At 40.6% G+C, this 25,903-nt stretch overlaps 3 protein-coding genes and 5 non-coding genes across 9 annotated transcripts; 6 read left to right on the top strand and 2 right to left on the bottom strand.

Annotated features, from left to right (window-relative positions):
* Nucleotides 1-2,291: 2,291 nt before the first annotated feature.
* ccdc39 (coiled-coil domain 39 molecular ruler complex subunit) lies at nucleotides 2,292-12,467 on the bottom strand. The gene is made up of 20 exons (XM_030775902.1): nucleotides 12,378-12,467; nucleotides 12,155-12,274; nucleotides 11,843-11,989; nucleotides 10,989-11,147; nucleotides 10,715-10,807; nucleotides 10,190-10,318; nucleotides 9,592-9,783; nucleotides 9,205-9,308; nucleotides 8,838-8,970; nucleotides 8,245-8,439; nucleotides 7,850-8,014; nucleotides 7,426-7,563; nucleotides 6,907-7,115; nucleotides 6,240-6,363; nucleotides 5,488-5,647; nucleotides 4,961-5,067; nucleotides 3,864-4,004; nucleotides 3,198-3,377; nucleotides 2,847-2,935; nucleotides 2,292-2,496 (listed from the first exon to the last, which is right to left on the bottom strand). Exons 1-20 carry the CDS (start codon nucleotides 12,465-12,467, stop codon nucleotides 2,292-2,294), a joined length of 2,880 nt encoding a protein of 959 aa, XP_030631762.1.
* A 1,441-nt stretch (nucleotides 12,468-13,908) lies between these two features.
* dcun1d1 (DCN1, defective in cullin neddylation 1, domain containing 1 (S. cerevisiae)) lies at nucleotides 13,909-16,948 on the bottom strand. Its single transcript, XM_030774125.1, has 7 exons — nucleotides 16,912-16,948; nucleotides 15,988-16,201; nucleotides 15,660-15,828; nucleotides 15,292-15,422; nucleotides 15,130-15,212; nucleotides 14,787-14,883; nucleotides 13,909-14,521 (listed from the first exon to the last, which is right to left on the bottom strand). Exons 1-7 carry the CDS (start codon nucleotides 16,912-16,914, stop codon nucleotides 14,445-14,447), a joined length of 774 nt encoding a protein of 257 aa, XP_030629985.1. The 5' UTR covers nucleotides 16,915-16,948; the 3' UTR covers nucleotides 13,909-14,444.
* Nucleotides 16,949-18,458: 1,510 nt separating this feature from the next.
* On the top strand, nucleotides 18,459-24,098 carry eif4a2 (eukaryotic translation initiation factor 4A2). Of its 2 annotated transcripts, none has more exons than XM_030773869.1 (11): nucleotides 18,459-18,510; nucleotides 19,448-19,499; nucleotides 19,583-19,715; nucleotides 19,909-20,048; nucleotides 21,175-21,343; nucleotides 21,670-21,779; nucleotides 22,119-22,262; nucleotides 22,610-22,747; nucleotides 22,879-22,968; nucleotides 23,228-23,307; nucleotides 23,398-24,098. In XM_030773869.1, exons 1-11 carry the CDS (start codon nucleotides 18,482-18,484, stop codon nucleotides 23,540-23,542), a joined length of 1,230 nt encoding a protein of 409 aa, XP_030629729.1. In that variant the 5' UTR covers nucleotides 18,459-18,481; the 3' UTR covers nucleotides 23,543-24,098. The 2 variants fall into 2 exon arrangements, with proteins under 2 accessions (XP_030629729.1, XP_030629726.1); XM_030773866.1 differs by having other exon boundaries at nucleotides 19,442-19,499.
* LOC115813468 (small nucleolar RNA SNORD2) lies at nucleotides 19,200-19,272 on the top strand. Its single transcript, XR_004025333.1, has one exon. It is a non-coding gene; the product is annotated as a small nucleolar RNA SNORD2 (small nucleolar RNA).
* Nucleotides 20,389-20,461, top strand: LOC115813469 (small nucleolar RNA SNORD2). The gene has a single exon (XR_004025334.1). It is a non-coding gene; the product is annotated as a small nucleolar RNA SNORD2 (small nucleolar RNA).
* On the top strand, nucleotides 21,474-21,547 carry LOC115813467 (small nucleolar RNA SNORD2). The gene has a single exon (XR_004025332.1). It is a non-coding gene; the product is annotated as a small nucleolar RNA SNORD2 (small nucleolar RNA).
* LOC115813465 (small nucleolar RNA SNORA81) lies at nucleotides 21,843-22,019 on the top strand. Its single transcript, XR_004025330.1, has one exon. It is a non-coding gene; the product is annotated as a small nucleolar RNA SNORA81 (small nucleolar RNA).
* LOC115813464 (small nucleolar RNA SNORA81) lies at nucleotides 22,313-22,499 on the top strand. The gene has a single exon (XR_004025329.1). It is a non-coding gene; the product is annotated as a small nucleolar RNA SNORA81 (small nucleolar RNA).
* Nucleotides 24,099-25,903: the final 1,805 nt, after the last annotated feature.

The following is a 25,903-nucleotide window of genomic DNA, read 5'->3' as shown; positions in this document are numbered from 1 at the left end:
GGGGTGTTGTAGTTGGTGATGTTGTAGTTGGCATTGTAGTCGGGGGTGGTGTTGTTGTAGATAGGGGGGCTGTTGTTGATGTTGCTGCTGTTGTTGTAGTCAGGGGTATTGTTGTTACTGCTGCTGTTGTTGTAGTTGGGGGTGTTGTTGCCATTGCGGTCAGAGGTGTTGTTGCTGTTGTTGTAGTAAGGGGTGTTGTTGTAGTCAGGGGTGTCGTAGTTGGTGTTGTTGTAGTTGGCGGTGGTGTTGTTGTAGTCAGGGGTATTGTTGTTGCTGCTGCTGTTGTCATAGTTGGGGTTATTGTTGTTGCTGCTGCTGTTGTCATAGTTGGGGTTGTTGTTGCCATTGTGGTCAGGGGTGTTGTTGTGGTTGCTGTAGTCAGGGGTGTTGTTGTAGTCAGGGGTGTTGTAGTTGGCATTGTAGTTGGCATTGTAGTCGGGGGTGGTGTGGTTGTAGTCAGGGGTGCTGCTGTTGTTGTTGTTGTTGTTGTAGTAGTAGTCAGAGGTATTGTTGTTGTTGCTGTTGCTGTTGTCGTAGTTGGGGGTGTTGCTGCCATTGTGGGTGGGGGTAGCGTTGTTGTTGTAGTCAGGGGTATTGTTGTTGCTGCTGCTGTTGTCGTAGTCGGGGGTGTTGCTGCCATTGTAGTCAGGGGTGTTGTTGTTGTCGTTGTAGTCAGGGGTGTCGTAGTTGGTGTTGTCGTAGTTGGCATTGTAGTTGGGGGTGTTGTTGTGGTCAGGAGTGCTGTTGTTGATGTTGTTGTTGTAGTAGTAGTCAGGGGTATTGTTGTTGTTGCTGCTGCTGTTGTCGTTGTTGGGGGTATTGTTGCCATTGTGGTAAGGGGTGCTGCTGTTGTTGTTGTTGTTGTTGTTGTTGTCAGGGGTATTGTTGTTGCTGCTGTTGTCGTAGTTGGGGGTATTGTTGCCGTTGTAGTCAGGGATGTAGAAGTTGTTGTTGCTGCTGCTGTTGTAGTCAGGGGTGTTGTTGTTGTAGTAGTTGTAGTCAGGGGTATTGCTGTTGTTGCTGCTGCTGTCGTAGTTGGGGGTGTTGTTGTGAAGTTGTGAAGTTGTGAAGTTGTAGATTCAACTGTAGTAGTTGTGGTTGCTGCCGTTGTAGTTGCTGTTTGCAGTGTTGATAATATTGGAGTTAAAATAGCAGGAAAGATTTCAACATTGTATTTTATTCTTAACTGCAAAAACTGAATACCTCTCTAAGCTCTTTGCTCTTTTTAATTTATAACCTTGATAGCACATATATTTGTGTCAGAATATTACAAACAGTGAGCTATATTCTACTCTCAAAAATCAAAATGGAAACAAAATGGAAAAAAAACATCCAACGAAAACATGGGGTGAACCGCAAAATCAAATCAACCATTCTTCCTTGAGATCCTCAAGCAGAATCACATAGCCCTACTGTTATTCTATCACACGTTTCGAGGTTTTTTCACAGTTGAGTGTCAAATTAGTATCAGGTATTAGTTTTCAGCAGTGTTAAACAAGAATCACTCACCAGAATTGGTCTGCCCATCAACGAAAGACAACAATCCGACAAGTATGATTAAATGGTGCATTTTGTACATTTGACGGTAACGTACTGAAGAGGAAACGACTGTGTGGAGTACACCTTAATCTCTCACATTTCTTCTGAATAGGTGCGAATAGTTACGTGTCCTCAGCAAGACTGCTCCTCCTTTCTAGGACAAGTTTTTCAGGACTCTAGTTTAGATAATAAAGATTTCACAAACAGCGATACTCGCGACCTTTTCGGATCTTCATATTGGCCGGTTTCTAGTGTTTAATCGGTGAACAGATTACCGCAAAAAGACCAGCCGTGAAGAGCCGATAAAAGTTATTTTACCTCATGCACAAACCTAATTTCTTCGGCTAACGTAATGCATTTTTAAAATGTTAAGAAGTCATTGTAAGAGATGCTTTTAAGAAAAGGAAGAGACGCTGACGTTTTCGCTCATGTAGACTGCTATTATATACCCCCCCCCCCCCCCCCCCCAAAAAAGAGCCTGAAGTCAATGAATCCATCGGTTTATTTTATTTTGGCTTTATTTCAATTTACTTTCAAGATTTACTTCTCACTATATTGTAAGGTTCAAATTAATGTTTTGCATTAGGCTGTAATTTCGACATAGTTATTTCTTTCATCAGAGCTATAGGGCCAGCTTTACCCATTTCTAAAAAGTCTAAACAGTCCTGCCAACTATCAGTGCAACTTCATTGAAAGATCAGTGAAGTATGACAAGATAATAAAGAGTGGAACCAGCCAATTCTGTGGTGGCTCTAAGGACTTTTCCACTGGCTGCTCTTTATGCTGCTCCTGCTACTGCTGCTGCTCCTGCTGCTGGGTGGCCCAGAGCCTCTTGGGGAGGTGTCAGAGAGTGGAGGAGATGTTACAGAGAGACCTAAGCCCAACTCAACCATCTTAACCGAGGGAAACCTCACCGACGGGGGTTTGGGCCTGCTGCCGTCTGAGGAACCTGATGACCTACATTGCAAAACGACCATGCAGGAATGTAAGAGGAAATATAAGAGGAGAATGTCAAAGTAAAAAAAAGGACTTTTTTCACAGTGTTTATACCCTCCAAAGCCTCCATTTAAACCCTCTACACAAAATAAGTTCACTGTATGTAAACCCAAAGATGAAGTTTCTGGTTCAGAGGCGAACAGAAGAAAGCATAGGTATACACCTCTGTACGCGCAGGCGTTGGTTTCAACTGTGAACCACTAAGGCCGATGTAGTTGTTGACACTCTGAGCCCAGGAGGGAAACTAAACAGTTCAATTTGTTTGTTAATGTTGCTGGTATTTACTGTGTGAAGAAACATTGGTCTTATACCTGAGGGAGCCAGAACTGCGAGCAGAGCTGATTTTAGAGCTTTGCCTGCTGTCAGGGGTCGATGCAGGAGAAGGCAGTGGCAGATTGGCCTTGGATATAGAAAAACATATATAATAACATATATAATTATAACAATATTTCTCAGAAACAATGTCAAGTTTTTTTTCATACCATTGGTTATTTTGCCTCTAATAAAGAAAAAAAGAACCCTTAGCTGCAGCCTAAATACCATCAAATGTTATTTATACATAAACTCTATTAATGAAGTTGTGTGTACATGTTTATCACACTGTGAAAAGTAACGGGCACATCACAAGGTTTCTGGGATTGTCAGAAATCCCTTGGCATTACCTCTGTAAAGTACATCTCCAGTAAAGACTTCAGGTCAGGATGCTCCTCCATGATCTCCACCAGCATCTTGTTGACAGACTTGCTTAAATCCCTCAGTTCCCGTAACTCAATGTCTCTCTCCTCAAAGGTCTCACTTTTGGTTTTCTTGGCAGAGCGAATTTCCCTGGTGAGTTTGGAGCACTAAACATGAAGCAGCAACATAGTCTGTTCTCAGTACTTTGCTACGGGTAGAAAATGTCTGTTTCAAGTTAGACATTTGTGCTCAAAGTTAAGGGGGGCAGAAAGGCTGCTAAAGGAGTGTCATAACCAACCCGTCATTTTATTAGCACATTTATTAAAGTGAATTTGTTGTGTAAATCTTTATTACACTTCAAATGCAGGTTCACTCCCAAGCTCTGCATTAGCAATGGTAGATGTTTGGTCACTGGATTGAATATATAACAAAACAAAACAAAACAAAACCAAAAAAATCCTTGTTTGCACCTAAACTTGTCATATCTGTTTTTAATATGTTGATATTAGAATAACAGGAAAATACCGAGATCTATGCTTTTGGCAGCAGCTGTATTCATGCTCTACTATGTGCAGATTTGGTTGATCAGAGTCGTGATTAAGTGTCTAATGAAAAGGAGCTGAACGATAGCGTTGTCGGTGACATTGTCAAACCTGCTTGGTGGCCCTTTCAAGTTTTTCCTTCTGGGAAGAGAGTTCTTTGTTCAGAGAGAGAATGTGAGACTGGCTTTCGTCCATTTTATCTCTCTGCATGGCCTCATCCTGCAGTAGGCGGTCCAACATATTTTTCATACCCTGAGTTCAAAAGAGAAAGTGTACATTCAGTTTTATCACATAACTCATTGTCTTGTCAAAAGACTTGTTATGTGGGCTGTCATTGTTTCCCAGTCTCTCAGCTAAAAGGAAATCTAATCTGACATGAAGGTTAACAAATTGAAAGTATATCAGTTTGTAGAAACTACTCTTGCATTGACTGACTCTCATACACTGTAAAGTCAAACAGCCACAGGCAGCGTGTGACACCCTTCAGCATGGAAGTAACACACACTGATGTGTGATGCACGTCAACAAGCATTAGTGAGCACTTTCACTTCACTCATCATATATTTGAACATTTTTAACTATTTCATACAATTTCATAAGGACTGGATTAGCTTTTAATAGCCTTTGTTGCTTCAGAAATATTACTACTAATAAACAGTGTCACTCACCATTACCTTACTGATGAGGTGACATCATGTTACGAAGTGTCCTGTTTTGCTGCCATTATAATGACGTGTTAACAGTGTTGTGTTAATTCAGTCGTTTAATTTTGGGCAACATGCACGAGAGGTTTGAAACACAAGCACAAGGCCACGATTCATTATCTTAAAACTTTCACGGTGGATGAGTCGTGGCTGACCATCCAAGAATGAGTAATACAAAGAAATATATGATCACGAGTCAAAATCTTATATAGAGAACGGGAAGGAAGAGATTGTGTAGCTTGTAAAACTGGTTCCACAAGTGAGGAGGAATGGCACAGGGTTACGCTTCCATTCAGGCTAGTAACACTATTTTGTTGGGTCATGCTGACACTATAAATCTATGGTACTATAGATAAAGTTACAATATCAGGTTAAAAGATATAAGTCAAATGACTTTCAGTGTGTGACGCTCCTCATGGGACTCTCCACTCTCCTTTGCTTTTGTGCCTGTGGGTGTTGGGTTTAAATTGGCCTCAGTGGGACTTGAGCTGTCACAGACTGTACCTGGATGTCCTCCTGCAGCTCTCTGATCTGCTGTCTTCTGCACCTGTACTTCTCATCAGCAGCTCTCTTCTGGGCCTCCAGTTTCATTTTCTCTTGATACTCCTCACCTACAAGACAGAGGTCTCCTTCAGACGAATGACACGTCTCCTCCACGCATACTGATTTAGCTCTACATGTTTCATATAGACTAAAATAGAGATTAGTTTGAAGAAATGTTAGCTACTTAAAATATATGTATGTATTTTTCTGTTGAGATGCATAACACAAGTCTCTCTCTTTTCCACTCTTCATTTGAGGTATCTTTTTTATTGTACACAGTTCAGTTTTTTGAGTGTCAGTTGTGTAAGAGTGGCTATGAAACATACTTTTCATTCACACTTCAAGAACATTTAATTAGCTAGATGAGCCAACATGGTTTTATTTATTTAACTGCATGTGTCAAAAGCTATTTCAAGATCAAGATATGACTGGGTGACAGGTAAAAGGACACTTTTAAGATCCAGTATACTTCCTCATCCCCGACATACTGGATTCTTGGACTTTCTTCAAGGATTTGCGATAGGTCGTATTACAGCTGTTGAGAACGTGCAGAGTGTTCTCTAAGGCCTGTATCTCTTTCTCTGCTTTTTGTATCTTGGCATCCAATTGGTCACCCTTCTGCTTAAGCTCTTCCTTCTCTAGGGCAACCTTTGAACACATGATGGAAGAAAGAGCATAAAATACCAGCTTGTGAGCATGTTTTGTGGAGGCTGTGGGAAAGATTTAAATGCAAGAAAGAGCCAATAAGTGGTGACAATGTGAAGCGTGCTCCATTTTTGGACATTTTTCATGCACAGCCCTGTATCAGCATTTAGTGCCACTAATGAATATTCACTGAATACTGACAGGAGGTTTACATGACCCATCCCTAAAATGGCTTCCAAACGTTTAGTATAATAGTGACCTAAGTGTTTGACTGGTTGTCAGGCAGTTCCTAATGCAGTTTTATACAGAACACCCCACATGTTCCTTCAGCAGTGTTCACTTCTGTACGCTTTAAAGCCCTATGTAAAAATGTCCTATAAGCTTCAAGTGACCTTCTGTTTTATACGTCTACTAGGTTTCTCTGTGTTAACTTCCTCTGTGTTCCTCTTCCCAAAACAGCACATCTAAAGATATAATTTCGCAACATGTTCCCACTCTCAAACAGCGAAGTGTCATTACAGATCTCAGATCAGAAGTAAGATCATGACATGTCTACTACTTAACTTATCAAATGGAGGAGTTTTTTTTTGTTTACCTTTGCAATGTAATAACACTCAGATTTGTCCTCTTCACCCTCTGGTCTTGTCATGGAGGCAGTCAGGATCTCATACCTATTCCTCAGCTTGTCAGTTCTGGACAGTCTCTCATGTAAATCAGCACTGCCAGAAGATTACAACAGACATCAGGTCACTGGTCCCTATATTAGCTGACAGAACTACTTTTAAGTGTATAAAATGTCTAATGCTAAGGAGTTATTGATAAGGACTGTACACAGCAAATTTACCAGTAAACTCTGTTAAGTAAACTCTGAGAGTGTAGACAGGAAAATTCCATGACAGCATTTTAGATCACTGCACTCCAAAAAGGCAAAAAAAGCAGTTTCTAATGATGGTCTGAAATGTCTAAATTCATTGGCAATGCTTTTAAATCACAAAATATTAGTTCTATAAATTTGAAACTGCACATGCAAATTGTTCTCTGTCTTTGGGATCCCATATAACAATCATGCTACGTTTGGCACAGATCTGACACAGTGTCCATTTGCTTTCTGACACCGATGATCTTCAGTGGAACAGATATAGAAAACGCACATGTGTAGGAATACCAAAGGTCTACATCTAGATGTGGGACCTCAGGAGGAATAGAATACTTCATGATCCTAAATCTGTTAATCTTCTTTGCCTATTTTTCCCTTTCTTCACCTGAGTCTTTGGCGCTCCTCTTCAGAGTATCTGATCTGTTTGCAGAGCATGGTTCTGTGCTCCTTGATCTCCTCCTCTCTGTCCTTCATGGCGTTCTGCAGCTGCATGCGTCGCCTCTCCAGAGACAGAACCCCGTCTGTCCTATCATCCAACAGGCCCCTCAGACGCTTCAGCTCCAAATTCAGGATGTTTTTCTTCACCATAGTGTCCTGTAGAAGGACAGAGGCCATGTGGACATAAGGAAAGATGTGTAAATGGAGAGAAACAGTGATACTGCAAATAGAAAAGCTATGTCCATTGGTTCATGCTTTACAGTACATTACAATATATCATTTAGTAGGCAGCGTTATGAGTCTTCTCGTGTGTTTAGTTGGAAGTATTACCATTCAAAGGGCAGAATTTATACTAAGTGAGCTCACGTGAGGGAAACAATTCATGTAGAGTGCCTTCTTACGCCTTATCTAATGTGAAAGCATGCCTTCTTATGCCCCATCTATCATGAATACAAAAAGCGAAGACCTGTTTGATGACTCTGAGCTTCTTTAACTCTTTGTCTGAAAGGTCGTTGAACAACTGTAGCTCCTCAATTTTGGTGGTTAAATCATTCTTGTCTGCTGCTGCTTTCTCAGTCTCCTTTCTTACACAGCGGATGTCATCCTGTATACACAAACACACACACGCAAACACAAACACACAGAAACACACACACACATGCACACGCACACACACACGCACATACACAGTGGCCCATTGCTTTAAATATAGCTGCAGATGGAAAGTATTTTATTTACAAAATACTTTTATTTTATTTATGCTCCAGAACAGGTTATGACATATATAGATATCCAAAGCAGCCTCTCTGATTCATCTTAAAGAACAAACGCAATGCTGTGAGGAGCTGAGTGAAAGAGAAGTAATGGGTGATGTGACAGAAAACCCCTACCTGGAGCTTCTTCAGCTGTGTGTTAAGCATACTGGCATCCCTCTTTTTCTCCTCCAGGGCTTGGCTCAACTCAGACACTCTTTTCTCCAGCGCTTGTTTCTCCTCTGTGTTCTCCTCACCTTGCAGATGTGACATCTTCTTCTCTAGCCGCTGGATCTGAAAGTCCTGCATCACAGCACAAAAGGAAAAGATATGGAATGCACCACAAATAAACTGAGACCACCAGCAATGGCAGGGCATGTGCTAAAAAGCATGGGAGCTTAGCACTGTTTTGTTTTCGCTTTCGTTTTTTTTTTTTTTTTTTTAAGAACGACTTAATATAAAAAACAATCCATCAGAGTCCAGCCACCCCCAGATCGATGAGATGTCAGTGAGTGAAGTGTTTGTTCTCTTGCCTGACTGTAAATGAACTGTTGTTGCTTGAGGACGTTCTTGTTCAGTTTGCTCAGCTGACTGTCCAGGTTCGAGAGCGCGGCCCTGCTGCCCAAAACATCGGCCTCCGCGCCCTTCTCCCTCGCCCTTAGCACCTGCAGCTCCTGGCTTTTCTTAAACAGCGCCTCACGCTGACGAAGGAGCTGAGTTTCAATCTCCTACACGGAAACAGAACACAGAATCCATACTCGTCAGAGAAGAACACAACAACGCCGTTAAGAATGGAACAGCCTATGCGATGATACAAGGTACTTTACGAAGGTCTGAGGAAGTTATTTCAATCAACAGAAGCTTCATCAATAAATATTTCAGCATATGTTCATGTGAGCTTTGCGTACTACATTTCAAAGGAGGCTTTGCGCTTTATTATTCTCAATCTATTGTAATAAGAAAAGACAACCAGCTAGTCTACATACTGCCATATATAAGTTTGTGTTGCCCATGTCTGTTAATATGATCAAAGTCGGAGAACTGTAGTGTAATCTTCTCCTTCAGTGTGTGATGAAAGATGCCAGGTGGAGGCCCAGGAACAGAGAGAGGTGGAGTGGAGGCTTACTTTGATGTTCTGCTCGTACTCTTTCACCACCTGCTCCATCTGCACCGCCCTCTCCTCCCCTCCCAGCGCTGCCTCCGTCACCGTCTCCAGCTTCTCTCGCAGCGCTGCATTGTGATGCCTGGCTTCATCCAATCTACAGAACGGGAACAAACGTAGAACTCATACCTATTTAATATCATGAAGTGATGTTTTATGATTGTAATACGCTCCGTATAATCTCTGTTCAATGAAATGCTGTAGAACTTCATTATAAAGTCTTACTGTGTCACAGAATCGGATGAGGATGTATTGTTGGCCAGTTTTAATACAGCTTGTCCAATGACTAACATACGAGTGTGTTCTGAAAAGTAGGAAGATGTCATTTTACTTTGCAGTTTTATCCTTGGTGTCCTTTTTCATGTTGGTCAGCTGAGATCTCAGGGCTTCTACGTCTGTTGCTGCTCGATCAACAGTGCCCTTCAGGCTCTCCAGCTGCACAGAGTCACATAATAACATGTCAGGAGAAACACCTGCCAGTTTGAACTCAGCAGTGTACAGCAGTGGAAAAACATTGTTCCCAATGTTTTGGTGACAAGCTACTCTCTATTCTGTCTGTAATCAAGGACTCTAGGAATCAAGTTTTTTTAGTAGTTTTAATTGATAATTTCCTAGTTCACTGAAGTGAGGTAGTGCTGAAATTGAAGTATTATGTGGAAATTCTGATGGCTGGTGAGGACAAAGCTAAGGCTGACCAGGCCTTGGTCCCAAAGCTCACCTCGTTCTGCAGTCGAAAACGGTTCCTCTCCTGTTCCTGGGCCTGCTGTCTGAGTTTGGCCGTCTGTCGCTCAGCAACGGCAATCTTCCTCTCATACTCTTTGTTGTTCTCAACCTCGTTCTCCAGGAAGCTCTTCTTCTCTTTTATCAAGCTGTTCCTCTCCCTGATCGACTGTTTGACTTCAGCCAGCCGCTGTATGGGTCCCCAGAAAACAAAGCTCATTACAAGCTGTCTTATCTTTGTAGAAATAGCTGATTTTCTTAGCGCTTAGTCCTCACCTTTTTCCTTCTCAATGTTCTTATTACTAAAGACATGTAAAGGAATAAATGTTATCCTGACATCTGAAACATTTCTTTTAGCTTGCAACAAAGGTTTAATGGGGTGTGATTATTGTAATAGTAGTTGATCATAGGAGTGAGATAAGAGAGACAGTAAAATCATAAAGTCTCTCACAGAAACTACACAGTCTCTTAGGTTTTGATGTCACTGCAGTAAAGTATGTGTGCTATTGAGGCATGAGCACAAACAAATACGATGTTTGATGGGTTTGCACATATTGTATCTCTGACTCAATGAAAGATCGCCATCTGCTGGTTACCAAGGCACATTGCCGCATTTCCTCATCCCTTCTTCTCATCTGTTCAATGGTGCTCTCCCACTGTCGGAGCAACTCTTTTCTCTCCACGTTAGCCTGGTGCAGTCTCTCTGCAGTCTTATCCAGACTGATCTGTTCGCAAATCACAACTCACATATCATAACCAGCAAATATAAGAATGCTAATACTTCTGTTAATTATATAAAAATGTGCTGTTTCCTAATGTTGTCTTGTTGGATTAGATTTATTATTTCACGATGGCCTTGAGCGGTTCTCCTGTCGTCTGAAATGACCATAACAGTAAAATTGCGCATGCAACTACAACTGAGCTGTCATATTTTGATAGTATGGCTATAGATCTGCAGGAAAATTGTTCTTCATTTAAGAACAGATTCAGTCGGTAATAAAAGTGAAACAAACAATTTGAATTTTTCCTATTCATTCAAATGAAAATTTGTACGCAGTGTGCAGGCATGATTTTATTCTGTAACAACACACAGAATAAAACCTGGACTGTTTTGCAATGACCTGTGCAGTAATGGTCTCAGTGAGCTCATCTTCTCTGGCTTTCCTCTTCTGGATGACCTCTAGATTCATCTTCTCTATTCTCTGTGTCAGCTCCTGAAAAGGTACAGAGACACTGTCAACAAAGCACATAACGCACCAGTGTGAGTGCCAACATAACAAAACGGGTGGCACGTTTATGGTACGCTTTCCAAGTATTCAAAGGGTGTTCCCTTGTCCTAATGTCCCAGTGAATTCCTGTTTATGATGGTGTTACAGAGACATAAGGTTGTCTTACTCGAATCCGACCCTCGTCTTGCTGTGTGTATTTTATAATGGCCATGATGTCCTCTTCTTTCTGTGCTGACTCTTCCAGCCAGGCGTCCAAAGCCTGCTGATCCCAGTTCAGCTGATTTTGCAGTTCTGTAAGCTTCTGAGAGGTTTTAAAGATGGTGTTCTGGGAGATTTCAGAGAAACAGAGCCAGATTAACAAGCATTATTGCAATATTTTGCTTGCATTTTATGGTGTTAAACATCAGTGAATGAATACCATAAACTGTAACATATTAGTAATAGGTTATCAAAAGCTAAAACAAAATGTATATACTAAAGAGGAGAGGACTTAAGTCCAAACAGCTTTCTATTCTACTTTTACTGTTGCTGAAGTTCAAGTTAAGGCCATTCAAGTTTGCAAAGTATCAGTCAATAAATTCACAATCACTGAAATCACTGATTATTATTGTCTAAGTGTGTCTCTGCATGGGGTTCACTGAAGACCTGTAAAAAGACGATCTGATTGGCCTCCTCATTCTGACATACTGATTGTTCTGAAAATGCTACTTCCATATATTAATAATATATCAAACTGTAGTCTCTGCTGTATCTGAACTGTGACGATTGCTGCAGATGAAAAACACTAAGTGTGTGTGTGAGCGTGTGTGTGAGTGTGTATGTGTGCATGATCAAGGCTTCAGTCTTTCAGGAGATAGTGCTGCAGTCAGTGCAGGTGTTTGATAAAGCAGGTGTGTGAAGGGGACATAATTTGTGCATAATGCAAATAAAATAATGGAATGTTTTCCTTGAGTTTATGATGAGGGGCAGGTGAATTATGACAGAAAGAGAATAATGATGATGATGACAAAAAGCTTTTACCTCGTGAGAGTTTTTCTTCTCTGACAGTGCTTCCAGCTCACTCTTCAGCTGTCCAATCTCTTGCCGCAGACGGCCCTCCTCTCTGTCTGCAAGAGCTCTGAAATGCAGCTCAGACTCCGTCTCTCTCTCCTTAGCAGCACATAAAGCCTGAAAGCAGTCACGCTTTTATAGACAATTGCACACAGAGCATTTGTAGGCTAAACAGACAGCTGATTTCTGATATACTGACAACTAAGAGGGTATGTCAAGTGCAGATCAGGACTCAGTTGTTCTCTCTGTCTCTCTTTCTGAACAAGACCGTAAAGACGTTACCTGAGTATGACCGAGCTCCTGGCGGACATTCTTCAAATGCTCAGTCATAGCATTTATTCTGTCTTTATGTTCAGCGCTTTTGTTCTCTATACTTGATCTCTCTTTTAGTTTTCTTTGAATCTGTGGAGTAAGAAAGGGATAATAATGTCTTTTCCCTTTTGATTACGCAAAACAACAAGAAAATTGAACATAGTCATGGGTTAAAACCTCAACGGGAACTTACCTCATCTAGCAATGCTTTATTTTCAGCATTGGCAACAGGGATAGCAAAGCGGTCATCCCAGTTCATCTCTGATAAAACTGCATTAAACATTTTTGCTGTATAAGCAAACTAGTTACCCGGTTAACTGGAGGAAAAAATACAGAAAGACCGAAAATAAAGCGCTAGATGTACAACCGAAACACTTTATTCATGACATACGGCCGCTCATCAGTCCAGGTTTGTTGTTTTTTGTTGTACTGTCCCTTAGCAACCGTGACAGCAAGCTTTCCACGCGATGTGTTTCACCACTGGCAGGCGCTACAAAGGCGATGGGTCCAACTTATGAGATTTTTACCTTCTTTGTCTATTTCTAGTCTCTCTTCACTATAGATTTCTATTAACACAATGTAGCGTGGTGACAACAGAAAATCATAACCGTTCTTTTCTCAGACCCCGGACTCAGAATGATATTTATGATGCTTTTTTCCCCTTTTTTAAAAAATCTTTTTACTGGCAAGCGGGAAATTGCTTTTCTACATGCTTTGCGTACAACATATAACAAAGTACCTATTTATCGCATCCAACATACATACTGGATGTGCACTGTTCTTAATTGCAAAGAAATTGTGACTTCTGAGGTCAGGTGATTCTCATTTTAAACCCACCTGACCAGAGTTTAGAATGTTTACTTGCACAGACAAGACTGAAACATCATGGTGCATTTCTATGAGGGAGAACACATCTAGAAAGTTTGATTAAATCAGACAATGGATACAATGCTTTGCATAGTGTCATTTTTCTATGTGTATTTGCATAAAGTGTGAATTAGTGTGAATTCTATTTTTGAAAATAACGGACAGGTGTGGAAAAACTACAAGTAGAAGTACTGTTACAAAAAAATGTACTCTAAGTAGAGCTTAACTGACAACCATTTTTGTAAATTGTAAATAAGTGACTATTTTACTCTTAAGTATTTTTCAGGGGGGATACTTTGACTCTACTTAGAGTGCTTTTTTTTTTTAGTAACAGTACTTCAACAGGCCATTATGAAAAACTAACAAGGTCTATCCAATATGAGAGGGTTACCACTGACCTTAATTACTTAACTGATGGTCTGATCAACTAAGAACTAACTTTAAGAATATAATCTTGATGTGCACACAGTAGTAATGCACAGACATTGTAAATACGCTGAAATTTATCTGATAAAGTTACCATATCATATTTCAGTGACTGTTTCTGGTTACACAATAAAAAAATATTTCTTTACGAATATAACAGGATTTCTGTAATTATAGTATAGACTAGAGAGTATCTGATGATAATTGTTGAGACTAAGATTTAGATGACAAATTACCAATTAATGACCGGTCAACATGAGATTCACAGGGATGTACAGAATATGACCAATCAAGTTTAATCAAAATCAAACAAGCGATGTGAAATCATGGCCATTTTCTAAAGAGCTACAGAATAAGTACAGTAAATCACAATCGATCTAACAAAAAAAAAAAAAAAAAAAAGAATGTGTCTTTACACCTGACGTACTCTGTCCCCCTAAAAATATTACAATCTGTACTGCTTTGTGAGTCAAAATATTTCATAAAAACTGAAGGAAAGAATGAAAAACATTCAAATCAGGAATGCACAGAGTATTAAAATTATATTTAATATTAACAAATTTGACATTCCCCAACTGAAGCCTGGGTCTGGATTAAATTGTAAAATTGTACATATATGTTGGAGTGTCAGCTGCTCCTGGCTCCAACCAGAATGATTCCACTGAGTACTGATGGGAGAGAGAGATGAGGTCCCAGATGGTAAATAAGGTCCGGCTGGCTTAAGTCAACACAGAAGTGACCCATACTGAATTTAGGATAAAAAAAAACAAAACAAAAAACCCAAACCACCGCAAGATGACTGAGGAGTAGACGTGTCTTTAAAATGTCTTTGTTGTGTACAAACGTCTCATTCCTGAGGGTTGGAAAAGGCAATGCAGATCTCAGTTCAGTCTTCTGTGCTCTGTGAGCCATTGTAGATGTGTTTGTGCGACGTGCAGACGCCTGGAGGAAATGACTGCAGATAGCCCTACACTGCTGTGCTTTTGGTTCCAATGTGTGGCCGTGCAAACTCCACAAAGTCATCAATGAGAACTGGCCAGGCTCCTGAGAACACAAACAAACCAAAAAACATCACATGGTCTTGCGCTGTTGAATGGCGCTAAAAATGAAATCATGGATTAAAACATGCCAAGAATGCAACACTTTGGACAATGTTCACAATTAAGCACTTTAAAATATGAAACCTTTTAAAAAAAATATTCAGCACAAAGCTCATGTGAACCCATCAGAATATCATCATAAACCAAGCAAGGAAACACCAGAAGACTCTTTAAAGAACATAAGAGATGGGTGTGAACATGATACAAACCTTCCTCATCATAGTTGGACATGTCATCAGTTATCATTGTGCTGAAGTCTAATAAGAGGTTCCAGGTGTCTTTGGGGATTGATCTTTTATGGTGCTCCTGCAGCAGGGGAGAGTCATATCATTCATGTAAATACTCATATCACACAAACTATTTTGATTTAAACTGCAATTTTTTTCAGTTTAGAAACACTTGAAACTATTACGTTTGGTTACTTAACAGTTACGGAGTGACTTAAAATGACATTCTATAAGTAAGCTTTAGAAAAAGACTACCATTAAATTTTTATTGAAAACTGAACAGAAATTAACTGAAATTATCAGCTAAAAACAGGAACACACTTACCACTAAAAATTTGTTCCACAGATCTAGAAATTTGAATCGTCCAGCCAGCACTAAATTCCAGTATGCAATTGCCATTTCTAAGTCTGAAAAAGACAAATCAACTTACTTACTTTTAATCCAAAAAAATCTGATTTTTGAAAACAGAAATGAAATTCTACATACCCAAGCCCTTCTGTCCAGGATTCTTTGCAAAGTTGAATGTAAACTGGTAGAAGTCTTTAAACTTCCCTTGGTCCTTTAGTTCTTGCTCCATTTTGGGTAGCTGAGCTTTTAATTTCTCTATGCTGTCACACCTACAAAGAAAAAAATAGACAATACAAGCTCAATGCTACTTGTTGAAAAACAGAATACACATGACATAAATTTCATTAACACAAAGAGAGAAAGACTTCATTACAGTCATCAAACAGTAAAAGCTTGTCTCGGAAGAAAGAAAGCTACAGTAGCAACAATGTGACAAGTATGAATCAGACCATTACAACATTGTGAAATTAAATCACATCATTTTGATTCAAAATATGTCATATTACCCTTGTTCTGCCATTCCTTCCATGAATTCTTGTTTCGTAAATTCGCACTGTGTAGCAGCACGGAACTTCCAGGCGATAAGCAGTACACTTATACTGGCAGGATCAAGTGCCAAGTCATCACAGAACTGTTGGATGCCATCAATTCCAATCTTGTTCTCATCTTGAGGGTCTGGGAGGAAATTTTTTGAAGAATCGAAAACATGTACTCTTTTCAGTTGTGTAAACCAACACAGTCACAGTTTAGACAACACATGCATGGTCCCAAAGATAAGCACTTAATTAAATTTTATTTTCAGATCTCACTCTGGCATGAGTAAATCTTTCTTACCTCTGTACCTGTTGTAGAGCTGTTCTAATTTTTTCCTGTCAAATGTCCCCTTAAGATTTTGCACATAAAGTTCAGGATTCTGGAAAAAGTTATCTGTAGCAACATCTAGTTTCCAGTCATTCTGAGACAAACAATTCAGTGCAGTTTTCTCATTGGACTGTGTGAAGATCATGAACTGGCGAACTTTATCCTTCTGTGAGGACTTCAACTTGTTCTGCGAGGAGGAAAATATAAATATGACATAAAACACAGTGGAAATTAAAGATACGCACTAATAAGAGGGGCAGCCAATGGACAGTAAAATGCAACGTTCCGAGTAACTAAAGAGTAAAAGTTAGCAGGTAGCGCGTTCCATGTCAACAGTGTCAGCAACCTCACAGGCGTCACTTGTTTCATGACTCTGACAACCAACCTAAGCCTTAGAAGGCAGGCGTATCTGTTTAAATTCTGCTTTGTTTTCCTAGGTTTATCGACTGGCAAGAGAGACAAAATAACGTTTTCTTCATACGCAAAAGGTACAAATTTGGCTAACACAACACAGCAACAGGCCCCATCAGTTAAACTGCGGTTCCGCACCTTGCCTCACGACCTCTGTGCTAGGGCAGTAGAACCTGTACATGCTAGCTCATTAAACTAATAGTCTTGTATATTCTACAATCGTGCTTTTGTAATTTTGCTTTAAAGTACTTTCTGTGTGGTTGATTCAATTATCTAGATAACTGGCTAATAGGCATAGCAGGTTAGCACTTCAGTATAATGTCTGACAATGAATTACAATCAGTCGCCCTTCTAACACTTGCCAATTTCAAAAATAATTAGTAAAGCGAGACTGCCAATAATAGTGACTGGCGATTATGTAAATGGATTAGTCTGTATGTCGTTACATTGTTACTCAAGTAAAAACAACTATTTTTTTCTCTTTACCATGTTTGTGATTTCCAGACACCCTCTTCCGCTACCCCTCTCTGTCCTATACCCTTTTCCGCTCTTGCGTAGATTGATGTTCTCTTCTTCTTCTTTGGTGAAATGGCAGTGGCGGCCCAACGCTAAAGCGTTGCAATTTTTACCGTGGGTAGGAGGTACAGTAGTACCACTGAAAGTTCCAGAACACACGAAAGTATTGTAGGTTATTTAAAAGTGCCGTTATTGCAGATTCGAGTTCTTGTATTATATGGCTCTTTTATATATTTCGTTTCATCCACCAAATTAAGCATTATATTCCTGTGACAGAGGTGACTCTTGCCTATTACTTTTACATATAAAAATTTCTGCATACTGCTCAGAGAGTTGACGATAAAGTTCTTGATATTTTAAAACAGTCAATAAAATTAATCAATCTGATGTATTCCACCGGAACTCATACTCACATCACCATCATCATGATCATTATTATTATTATTATTATTATTATTATTATTGTAGTTGTTGTTATTGTTGTTTTTATTACAGTAGTAGTAGTAGAGGGGGAGAAGGAGAGAGTAGTGTTTAGACAGGTTAGTCACTCAGTTAGTTAGTTAGTTAGTATTCCCCAATATATGCCAGCAAAAGTTTGACACTGGTACAAGAGACTCAGGATACAAGTCCTGTAGGAATACAATTTTCCTGACACCATCCACACAGACTTTCCCCCCTCTTAAAAAATATATTAAGATTCATCTGTAGGGAAAAACACCCCACAACATACCACTGTAGCTGAATTTTGCTATGGTGTTTTAAATTTCTTCCACACACGTGTTTACATTTTTAAACCAGGACGTCATTACTATGGCACTTCTTTCTCATAATACTCAATGTATGTGGTTTGCACAGTTTATTTCCTTCTTATTAGCCAAGACTGTGTTATTGTACAGATGAACCATAGGCTTAGGTCCTGAGAGCATTTGCTTTTCTATGATAGCGCCAGTGGCTATCTGAAAATACAGTGGGACTACAAGAAACGATTGACCCGCTCTGAAAATTTTGATTTTATGAGAAAATTTACCTTCTGAAAGACGTGTCTTTAATTGTCTAGTATGCTCACTATTAATACTTTGGCCTTACGTTCTGTAAAATGACTGTATAAAGGAAAATGTCCATAACTCATCATAACTCACAATATCATCTGAACTGTCACTAAATTGGTGTCATCGCGACACCAACTTAATAAAGGACACAAGGCTTATTCTCAATACTATTTTTTGTGGAGACCCCGTAGCAACCGCACCACATTCCACTCCTGCTGCAATATGCTTCCGCCACCTCGTGTAGTTTTAGGTATAGTTCTAGTAGTTCTGTTAACTGTCGTTCTAATACGCATTTAAACGCCGCTGATTTCATCATAAATAATATTTATTTACATTTAATTGAGGCAGTGTAATTATATATGGAAAGAGGCAAATTTTGTGGTTAAAACATAATTTCCCTGTATTTCTGAAAATAAGTTCCGGTGAGATAAAACTGCCTGCGTTTCACATGTTCTTCCTTTCCAAGTGAATGCCGAAGTCGTGAACGGATCATGTCTAGCGGTTCTGCTGATTACAACAGGTATATCCCATTCTGTTACCCTGTTCAGGATACGTGTATTTGCAAAATGTTGTGATATTCGTTCCCTCGGATGATAGAACATGTATTTAGTTACGGAATGTCTGTGCTCCTGTTCTTTGCGCCCGGCCGGGGCCTTGCATGGCCTAACTTCAACAGCTGGCTAGCCATCCAGCGAAGGCATTTAGCCGACTTGCAAATTAGATTAGGTTTTACTCATATTTGGACTCGTATCAGTTCAGCATTTTAATCAGGTCACTCGGTGACGTATTAGGCATTGTAGCAGGGTAGTTTCAATAATCATTACTCCGGCATTGGACGTGTTACGTTAGTTAATTTGGGACCATCACACCCACCCCTAGCTTGCCATGAAATTTAACTCGTGGCCTGCAGCTAATGTGTGCAGTAGGTTTGCTTTTCCAAACAGTACATTTTGAATAGGTTTGGTGTTCCGCGGCCTTAAATGGCAGTGGCTATCAGCAGATTTAATCGAGTGTTTTGTCGTTGTGGGGGCATGTCAAGATAGTTATAAGGCAGCGTTTATTAGGAGTGGGTACGGGTGAAAGGCCTCAAGTAGAGAATCTGTCTTTGGCACCAAGTCAAGCCACAGTTAGGGAACCTGCGACCGACCTGTGAAGTTGCCAGATTAATCGTTTGGAGTGGTTAGTCATTTGTTTCAACGAATGGACAGCGTATGAAATGATGGCATACCATCTTTCGGGACTGACTCATCCTGGAGATATTTCAGTACTGTACTGATCATACGATAGTCCAGCTTTCCACGTGGCATTTTATGAACGAATGGTTAGTTAGCCGATAGCGTTGATATATACCCAATGAAATTATTTCGTTTCTATTTAGATGTTTAAACGGTAACTGTAAATTTGGTTCTTATTTGCTTTTAACGAAGTAATGTAATTATTACCCATTCTAGCTCAAGAGATCGAGACCATGGAGGGCCAGAGGGGATGGAGCCTGACGGTGTCATCGAGGTAAGTAGAAAGTTTCTGTGGTTCTAAAAATCTACTAAATTACAAACAATATGATATCTAACGTATTTACTTCTGTCCTGCAGAGCAACTGGAATGAGATTACTGATAACTTTGATGATATGAACCTGAAGGAAACGCTCCTCAGGGGAATATACGCTTATGGCTTTGAGAAACCGTCAGCTATTCAACAAAGAGCAATTATCCCTTGCATTAAAGGTAAAACATCAAATACTCATTGCTATGGCCATACATTTTGCAATGTCTATGGGGAGGGGGGAATAAAAAACAAGTTGCTTGTTTTGACAACCCATTTGATTTTAGGTTAAGCCCAATTACCCTAGTTTGTCATTCCCTTTCCTCAGGAAATATTCTGTCTAATTTCTTTATTGCTGTTTTCTCTCCCCCACAGGATATGATGTCATTGCTCAGGCTCAGTCAGGTACTGGCAAGACAGCCACATTTGCCATTTCTATCCTGCAGCAGTTGGATATTGAGCAGAAAGAGACTCAAGCCCTGGTACTGGCTCCAACCCGAGAGCTTGCTCAGCAGGTATGCTGTACCTGAGGTCATGATGAACTTAAATGTGTTTCAGACCAAGGTGGCATATTTGCACAGTATCTCAAATTAAGGTACCAATTTACACTCCTTCCTGCTGCATCAGCTGTTACATGCAAATTGTTTGCTTAGTGTTAGTCAGCTTCTTTTGATGCAGGAAGCAGTCCTGTAGTGAGTGTCTGTGCTGCCTGCCTAGGCTACATGTTATGTATATTTTGATAAAATGTATTTAGTACCTTTAATCTATGTTTATGTAATGTGTGTCGCAAAATAATGTATCACACAAATTGGGATGATTTTAGTCAGAGTAGTTACTCCCATGTCAAGGGACCAAGCATGACATGATGGCATACCATCTTTCGGGACTGACTCACTTTGGAGACACCCTTTTTTTCTGCTGATCATGCTTGTCCTTTTTTCCCCCTTACACTCTTTCTTTTCCCATAGCATCTTCTCCTTTTATAGCTGGTGTAATATCTGAACTATTGTGGGCTCATCAGATCAGTTGTCCAAAGCTGTACCAAGAATAGTGTATTACAATCAGTATACTTCAGAAAGAACACTCAAATGTAGTGAAGATGCCTGACTTGGCAACATGTGTTATTTCACTATAGTGCATTTGTTTTCCCCAAGCAAAACTCTGAAGCAAATAAAAAAAAAAAATAGGCTTGATGTTTAAAATTTCAAAATATGCTGTTTTCAGGTTAGCGGTTCAGTGCTTTCTAATATTAAACTGTATGTAGTATGAATGATGCAGCTGGTCAATCCACTGCCTCAGCTGAGAGAGAGAAAGAGATGTTAAAGCCTCAGCAGAAGCACATGTGGGGAGCTGACTGATGCTAATGGCATTAAGAGGAGCACAGTCAGTCAGCCAGCCAAGCAGGGATCTGGATTAAAATACTGCCAGCTTTTCTTCAGCATGCTTTTATTGTTTGCTATTTATTTGGACCATTATGGGTAGAGACATGGATCTTTAGCCAACTGCTCTTAGTTTTTAAGTCCCTGTCATAATATTGAGAAGCAGGCAGATAAGTCTCTAACAGTTGTTGAATGTCAGTAACTAAAAGTCTTAATGCTGTATTTGACTTCCTCTTTTTTCCCTGTTCCCTCTGCTCATCAGATTCAGAAGGTGATATTGGCTCTGGGTGACTACATGGGTGCCTCCTGCCATGCCTGCATTGGCGGTACCAATGTTCGCAATGAAATGCAGAAACTCCAAGCTGAGGCTCCGCACATTGTTGTGGGGACACCAGGCCGTGTGTTTGACATGCTGAACAGACGGTACCTTTGTAAGTGTGTGTGTGTGTGTGTGTGTGGTAAAAACGCTACCCTGCGAGGGGCATGTTTCAAGCCACTCATATGGTTAACCTTTGAAGCTTTGTACACATGAATTCTAGTGTCCCCTTTCTGTTGGACAAAGTATGAAATGATGGTATACCATCTTTCGGGACTGACTTGTCATGGAGAGATTTCTTTTACTTTACTGATCATGCTTCTGTCCAACTTCCTGCAGCAATGTAGAAATACTTAGAAATAGCTTCTGTATGGTAACACTGTTATCTTATAAACAACTGGATCGTGCAGTTTAAACACTTTGTCCTTGTTTTTCCACCAGCACCAAAATGGATCAAGATGTTTGTCTTGGATGAAGCTGATGAGATGCTGAGTCGAGGCTTCAAGGATCAAATTTATGAAATTTTCCAGAAATTAAGCACAAACATTCAAGTGAGTTGACCTCAAGTAGTTACACAGGTTACTGATGGTCAAAGGGTAATTTATTTTATTTGATCTTCCACACAAAAGAACTGTGCTAAAATTGCAGAATCCTTTTTGGTTTCCGCAATAGTGCTAGCAGAGTAACATGTGGAAGGAGAGAAAGCACTCGCCCTGTACCGCAAATGAAATTTGGTCGGACCTCTTTCTTAATGTCCCTTGGCTTAAGTTTCAAGGTCCAGCGCAACATTCCCATGACGTTATTCCCACTAATTGAGCAAATCCATAATTGAGTATAAGAGTGAAAAAGGATAAAACACAACTATTCTTTCTTAATTTTTTTTTTTTTAGGTTGTGCTCCTCTCGGCTACCATGCCTGCGGATGTACTAGAGGTAACCACCAAGTTTATGCGGGAGCCTGTTCGGATCCTGGTAAAGAAAGAAGAGCTTACCCTTGAGGGCATAAAGCAGTTCTACATCAACGTGGAGCGTGAGGTGAGGGCCACGGTTTTTCCACACTGAAATGGCTGTTACAGCACGCAAACCCCTTCTTTCCAAAGCATCCTGCTAAAATCACGAATCCTAAGTCTTTCTGGCCTAGGGTTTGTGGTCATGCTAGCAGTGGTTCTACCAAAGAAGGAAGAGCAAAAGCACAACAGTCGGAAATGAGTCCGGGAGGGACCTCTTTCTTAATGTCCAGTGTCCTCGATCTCAAGATTTTGTGTCATATTTCTTCCTGAAACGTTTTCTGACCTCTTGCTAAATCAGTGAAAGGTCTTCCTGTCTGTGATATGTGTATGGATGAGTTGCGCTCTGACACTTGACGGTGAATGGTTTTGCAGGAGTGGAAATTGGACACGCTCTGTGACCTGTATGAGACTCTGACAATCACTCAGGCTGTCATTTTCCTCAACACTAGAAGAAAGGTGGACTGGCTGACTGAGAAAATGCACGCAAGAGACTTCACTGTTTCTGCTCTGGTAAGACCAGCTATCCCTTACTCACCTGATGGCTGAATGAATGAATAAAGTTCAGCCCTTTCTTGCTTCCACAGCTTTCTCCTGCTGTTGTAACAGTGTTAATACTCATTTGTCTTGTTTTTTGTCTGAAGCATGGAGACATGGACCAGAAGGAGAGAGACATAATTATGAGAGAGTTTAGGTCTGGATCAAGTCGTGTACTCATAACTACAGACTTATTGGTGAGTTTTGCACAGAAATCATGCATTTGTGAAGATTGCTCACGCCTCTTGGTGGTGCTTTTGAGAGACCCTTCAGTCGGGCCTGGAATGTATTTGTTTAGTTATTAACTCTTTAGAGGAGACTCCTGTCTCCTGCAATGGCTAGTTTACTGTAGAAATCTGTGTTTTTGTTTGTTTTTTTGACAACGTATTCAAAATCTGCATGGTTGAAATATCGGACTCAAAAGTCAATAATATGAAATTGTGTTTTAACGTCCAGGCCCGTGGAATTGATGTGCAACAAGTCTCCCTTGTGATCAATTATGACCTTCCCACAAATCGAGAGAATTACATCCACAGGTAAGGAAAAATAAAACTGCCGTACAACAGTCTCGGTCTCCATAAAGACCAGGAAAACGCAATAATACAGAGTCTTCGACTTTCCTTCAGGATTGGACGCGGCGGTCGTTTTGGCAGAAAAGGAGTTGCCATCAACTTCGTGACCGAGGAGGACAAAAGGATTCTACGAGACATTGAGACATTTTACAACACCACCGTTGAAGAGATGCCCATGAATGTCGCTGACCTGATTTAGGCGTCGGAGATTTTAATGCAGGAATAGCTGTCGAAATAATCACTTGCATTTGCGCTTATTTTTATTGGAGGAAAAACCTATTCTCTTCTCAATGCTGGCTGTGGATCAGACTTAAGAATTTGATAAGTGACGTGACTTCGTGCGGACAGTTGTACACTCCAACCATAAGTTTAACTTAACTGGTTGGGTATACAAGACATGGGTTCCTTAAGTGTACTCTTTATCAGGTATTTTTTCCCTAGTATGTTCGTGTTAGATGTTCTTCACCGTTTAGTAATTTACTTGTGGACTAAAAGATACAAGTGCTGCATCAAATCTGCCAATTATGTAATGCTAACATATGTGTGCAGTTTAACTTGGATCACTCCTTACCTTTTCAGTACTATAAAGGCACTTTTTGGTTTGTTTTGTGGAATGTATTAATTTAATTGTATATCCGTTTTATCAAGTCCTTTTTTTTTCTGTGAAGTCCTCTTTAAAATTGGGCCTTAACATTTCAAAGCGAAATGTTTTCTGTAGTGTTTGACCCATTTCAAAATAAAGAGGATTATGTTTACCCAGTCTGCATTTCCATCCATGAAACCTTGAAAACCAAAGGGGAAATGGCACTGAAATGGAGAAGAGTAAAACCCATTTACAGAAGAGCAGTAGAGGCTGTGACTAGTCCGTGTATGCATGAAGCTGCTAAAACCATCTGATTGGACTTTGGCTTTTTTGGTACTTAGAATTTTAATCTAAAAACTATGATGACAAAATATACCCAAAATGTACCTTTCAATGAAGAAAAATTGAGAATAGAACTGTTACTATTTGGTTGTTTATAACAACTGAATAGCAACAGACAACCCCCCCTGGGCTTAATTTACACTAATGTAAAGAACCCCTACAAAGTGAATTTACGCTAACAAAAAGAACTACAAAGTGTCAATTCTCCCACGTATAGGCAATTCTGACCACCTAACTCTTATGTTAACGCCTGGATACAAACTACAGGTGAAACAGGCAAAAACGGTCTTCGGGGAAGTCGGAGTATGGCCACAGAGTGCCATCCCCACACTCCAGGACTGTTTTGAAACCACACAGATGGACGTGTTCAAACAGGCTGCCACATACAACAACACTGACTTGAAGAGATACACAGAGTCTGTCACTGGTCATAGTAACAAGTATATTAAGGATGCGAGTACTGTGAAAACCATTAAGACACGCCAACCACAAACCCTGGCTGACTGGGAAAGTCCACTTGCTGTTAAAGACCCGAAATGTTGCTTTCAGATCCGGAGACGCTGCAGCATGCAGGATGGCCAAAAATAATTTGTCCTGGGGTATCACAGAGGGAAAGAGGAAGTATGGGCAGAATCTCAACAGTCACTTTACAGAAAATAAGGACATTTTTCTGCTTGTGGCAAGGTTTCCGGACCATAACAGACCACAAGCCCGCCCCTCAAACATGCCACAATGGCCCCTCCCTTCCAGACAGACTCAATCATTTTTACACGCCTTTTGAGTCCTCTAATAAAACCGCATCACAGAAATTGACACCTGCACCCAGCAAACAAGTATTACAACTGTCTCCAGCCAGAGTGAAGAGAGCCTTCTCTAATGTTAATCTCCGAAAGGTTGATGGGCCAGATAACATACCTGGATGCATTCTCAGGGACTGTGCAGAACAGCTGAAGGATATCTTCACAGACATCTTTAAGATCTCCCTCAGCCAAGCAGCAGTCCCCACCTACCTCGAGTGCAACTGTCATACCTGTGCCCAAGAAACCCAACGCTGTCTGCATGAACGACTCCCGTCCTGTGGCTCTCACTCCGATAGCGATGAAGTGTTTTGAGCGACTGGTCTTGCAACACATTAAGGCCTACCTCCCCACAAATCTGGACCCCTTACAGTTCCCATATAGAACCAACCAGTCAACAGACGACGCGATATCCACCACCCACCACCTCACCCTGTTCCGTCTGGAAAACTGGGATGCCTACGACAGACTCCTCTTCATCGACTTCAGCTCAGCCTTCAACGCCATCATACCACAGCAACTGGTGGAAAAGCTGAGGTCGCTGGATGTGGATACTGGCACCTGTAATTGGATCTTGGTCTGCCTGACACAAAGGCAGCAGACAGTCAGAGTTGGCAGCCACACATCACGCACCATCTCAGTGAGCACAGGCTCACCCCAGGGTTGCGTCCTGAGCCCCCTGCTGACCCATGACTGTGCTGCCAGATTCAGCAACAACCACATCAGCAAGTTCGCTGACGATACTACAGCCGTGGGTGTCATCAGCAAAGGTGATAAGCCAGCATACAGGATGGAGGTGGAGCAGCTGAAAGTGTGGTGCAACAGACACAACCTCTCC

Source organism: Chanos chanos, chromosome 5, assembly GCF_902362185.1.
Source record: "Chanos chanos chromosome 5, fChaCha1.1, whole genome shotgun sequence".
NCBI lineage: Eukaryota > Metazoa > Chordata > Actinopteri > Gonorynchiformes > Chanidae > Chanos > Chanos chanos.
Note: the sequence above shows the minus strand (reverse complement) of the source record. Positions and strands in the feature narration are given on the sequence as shown.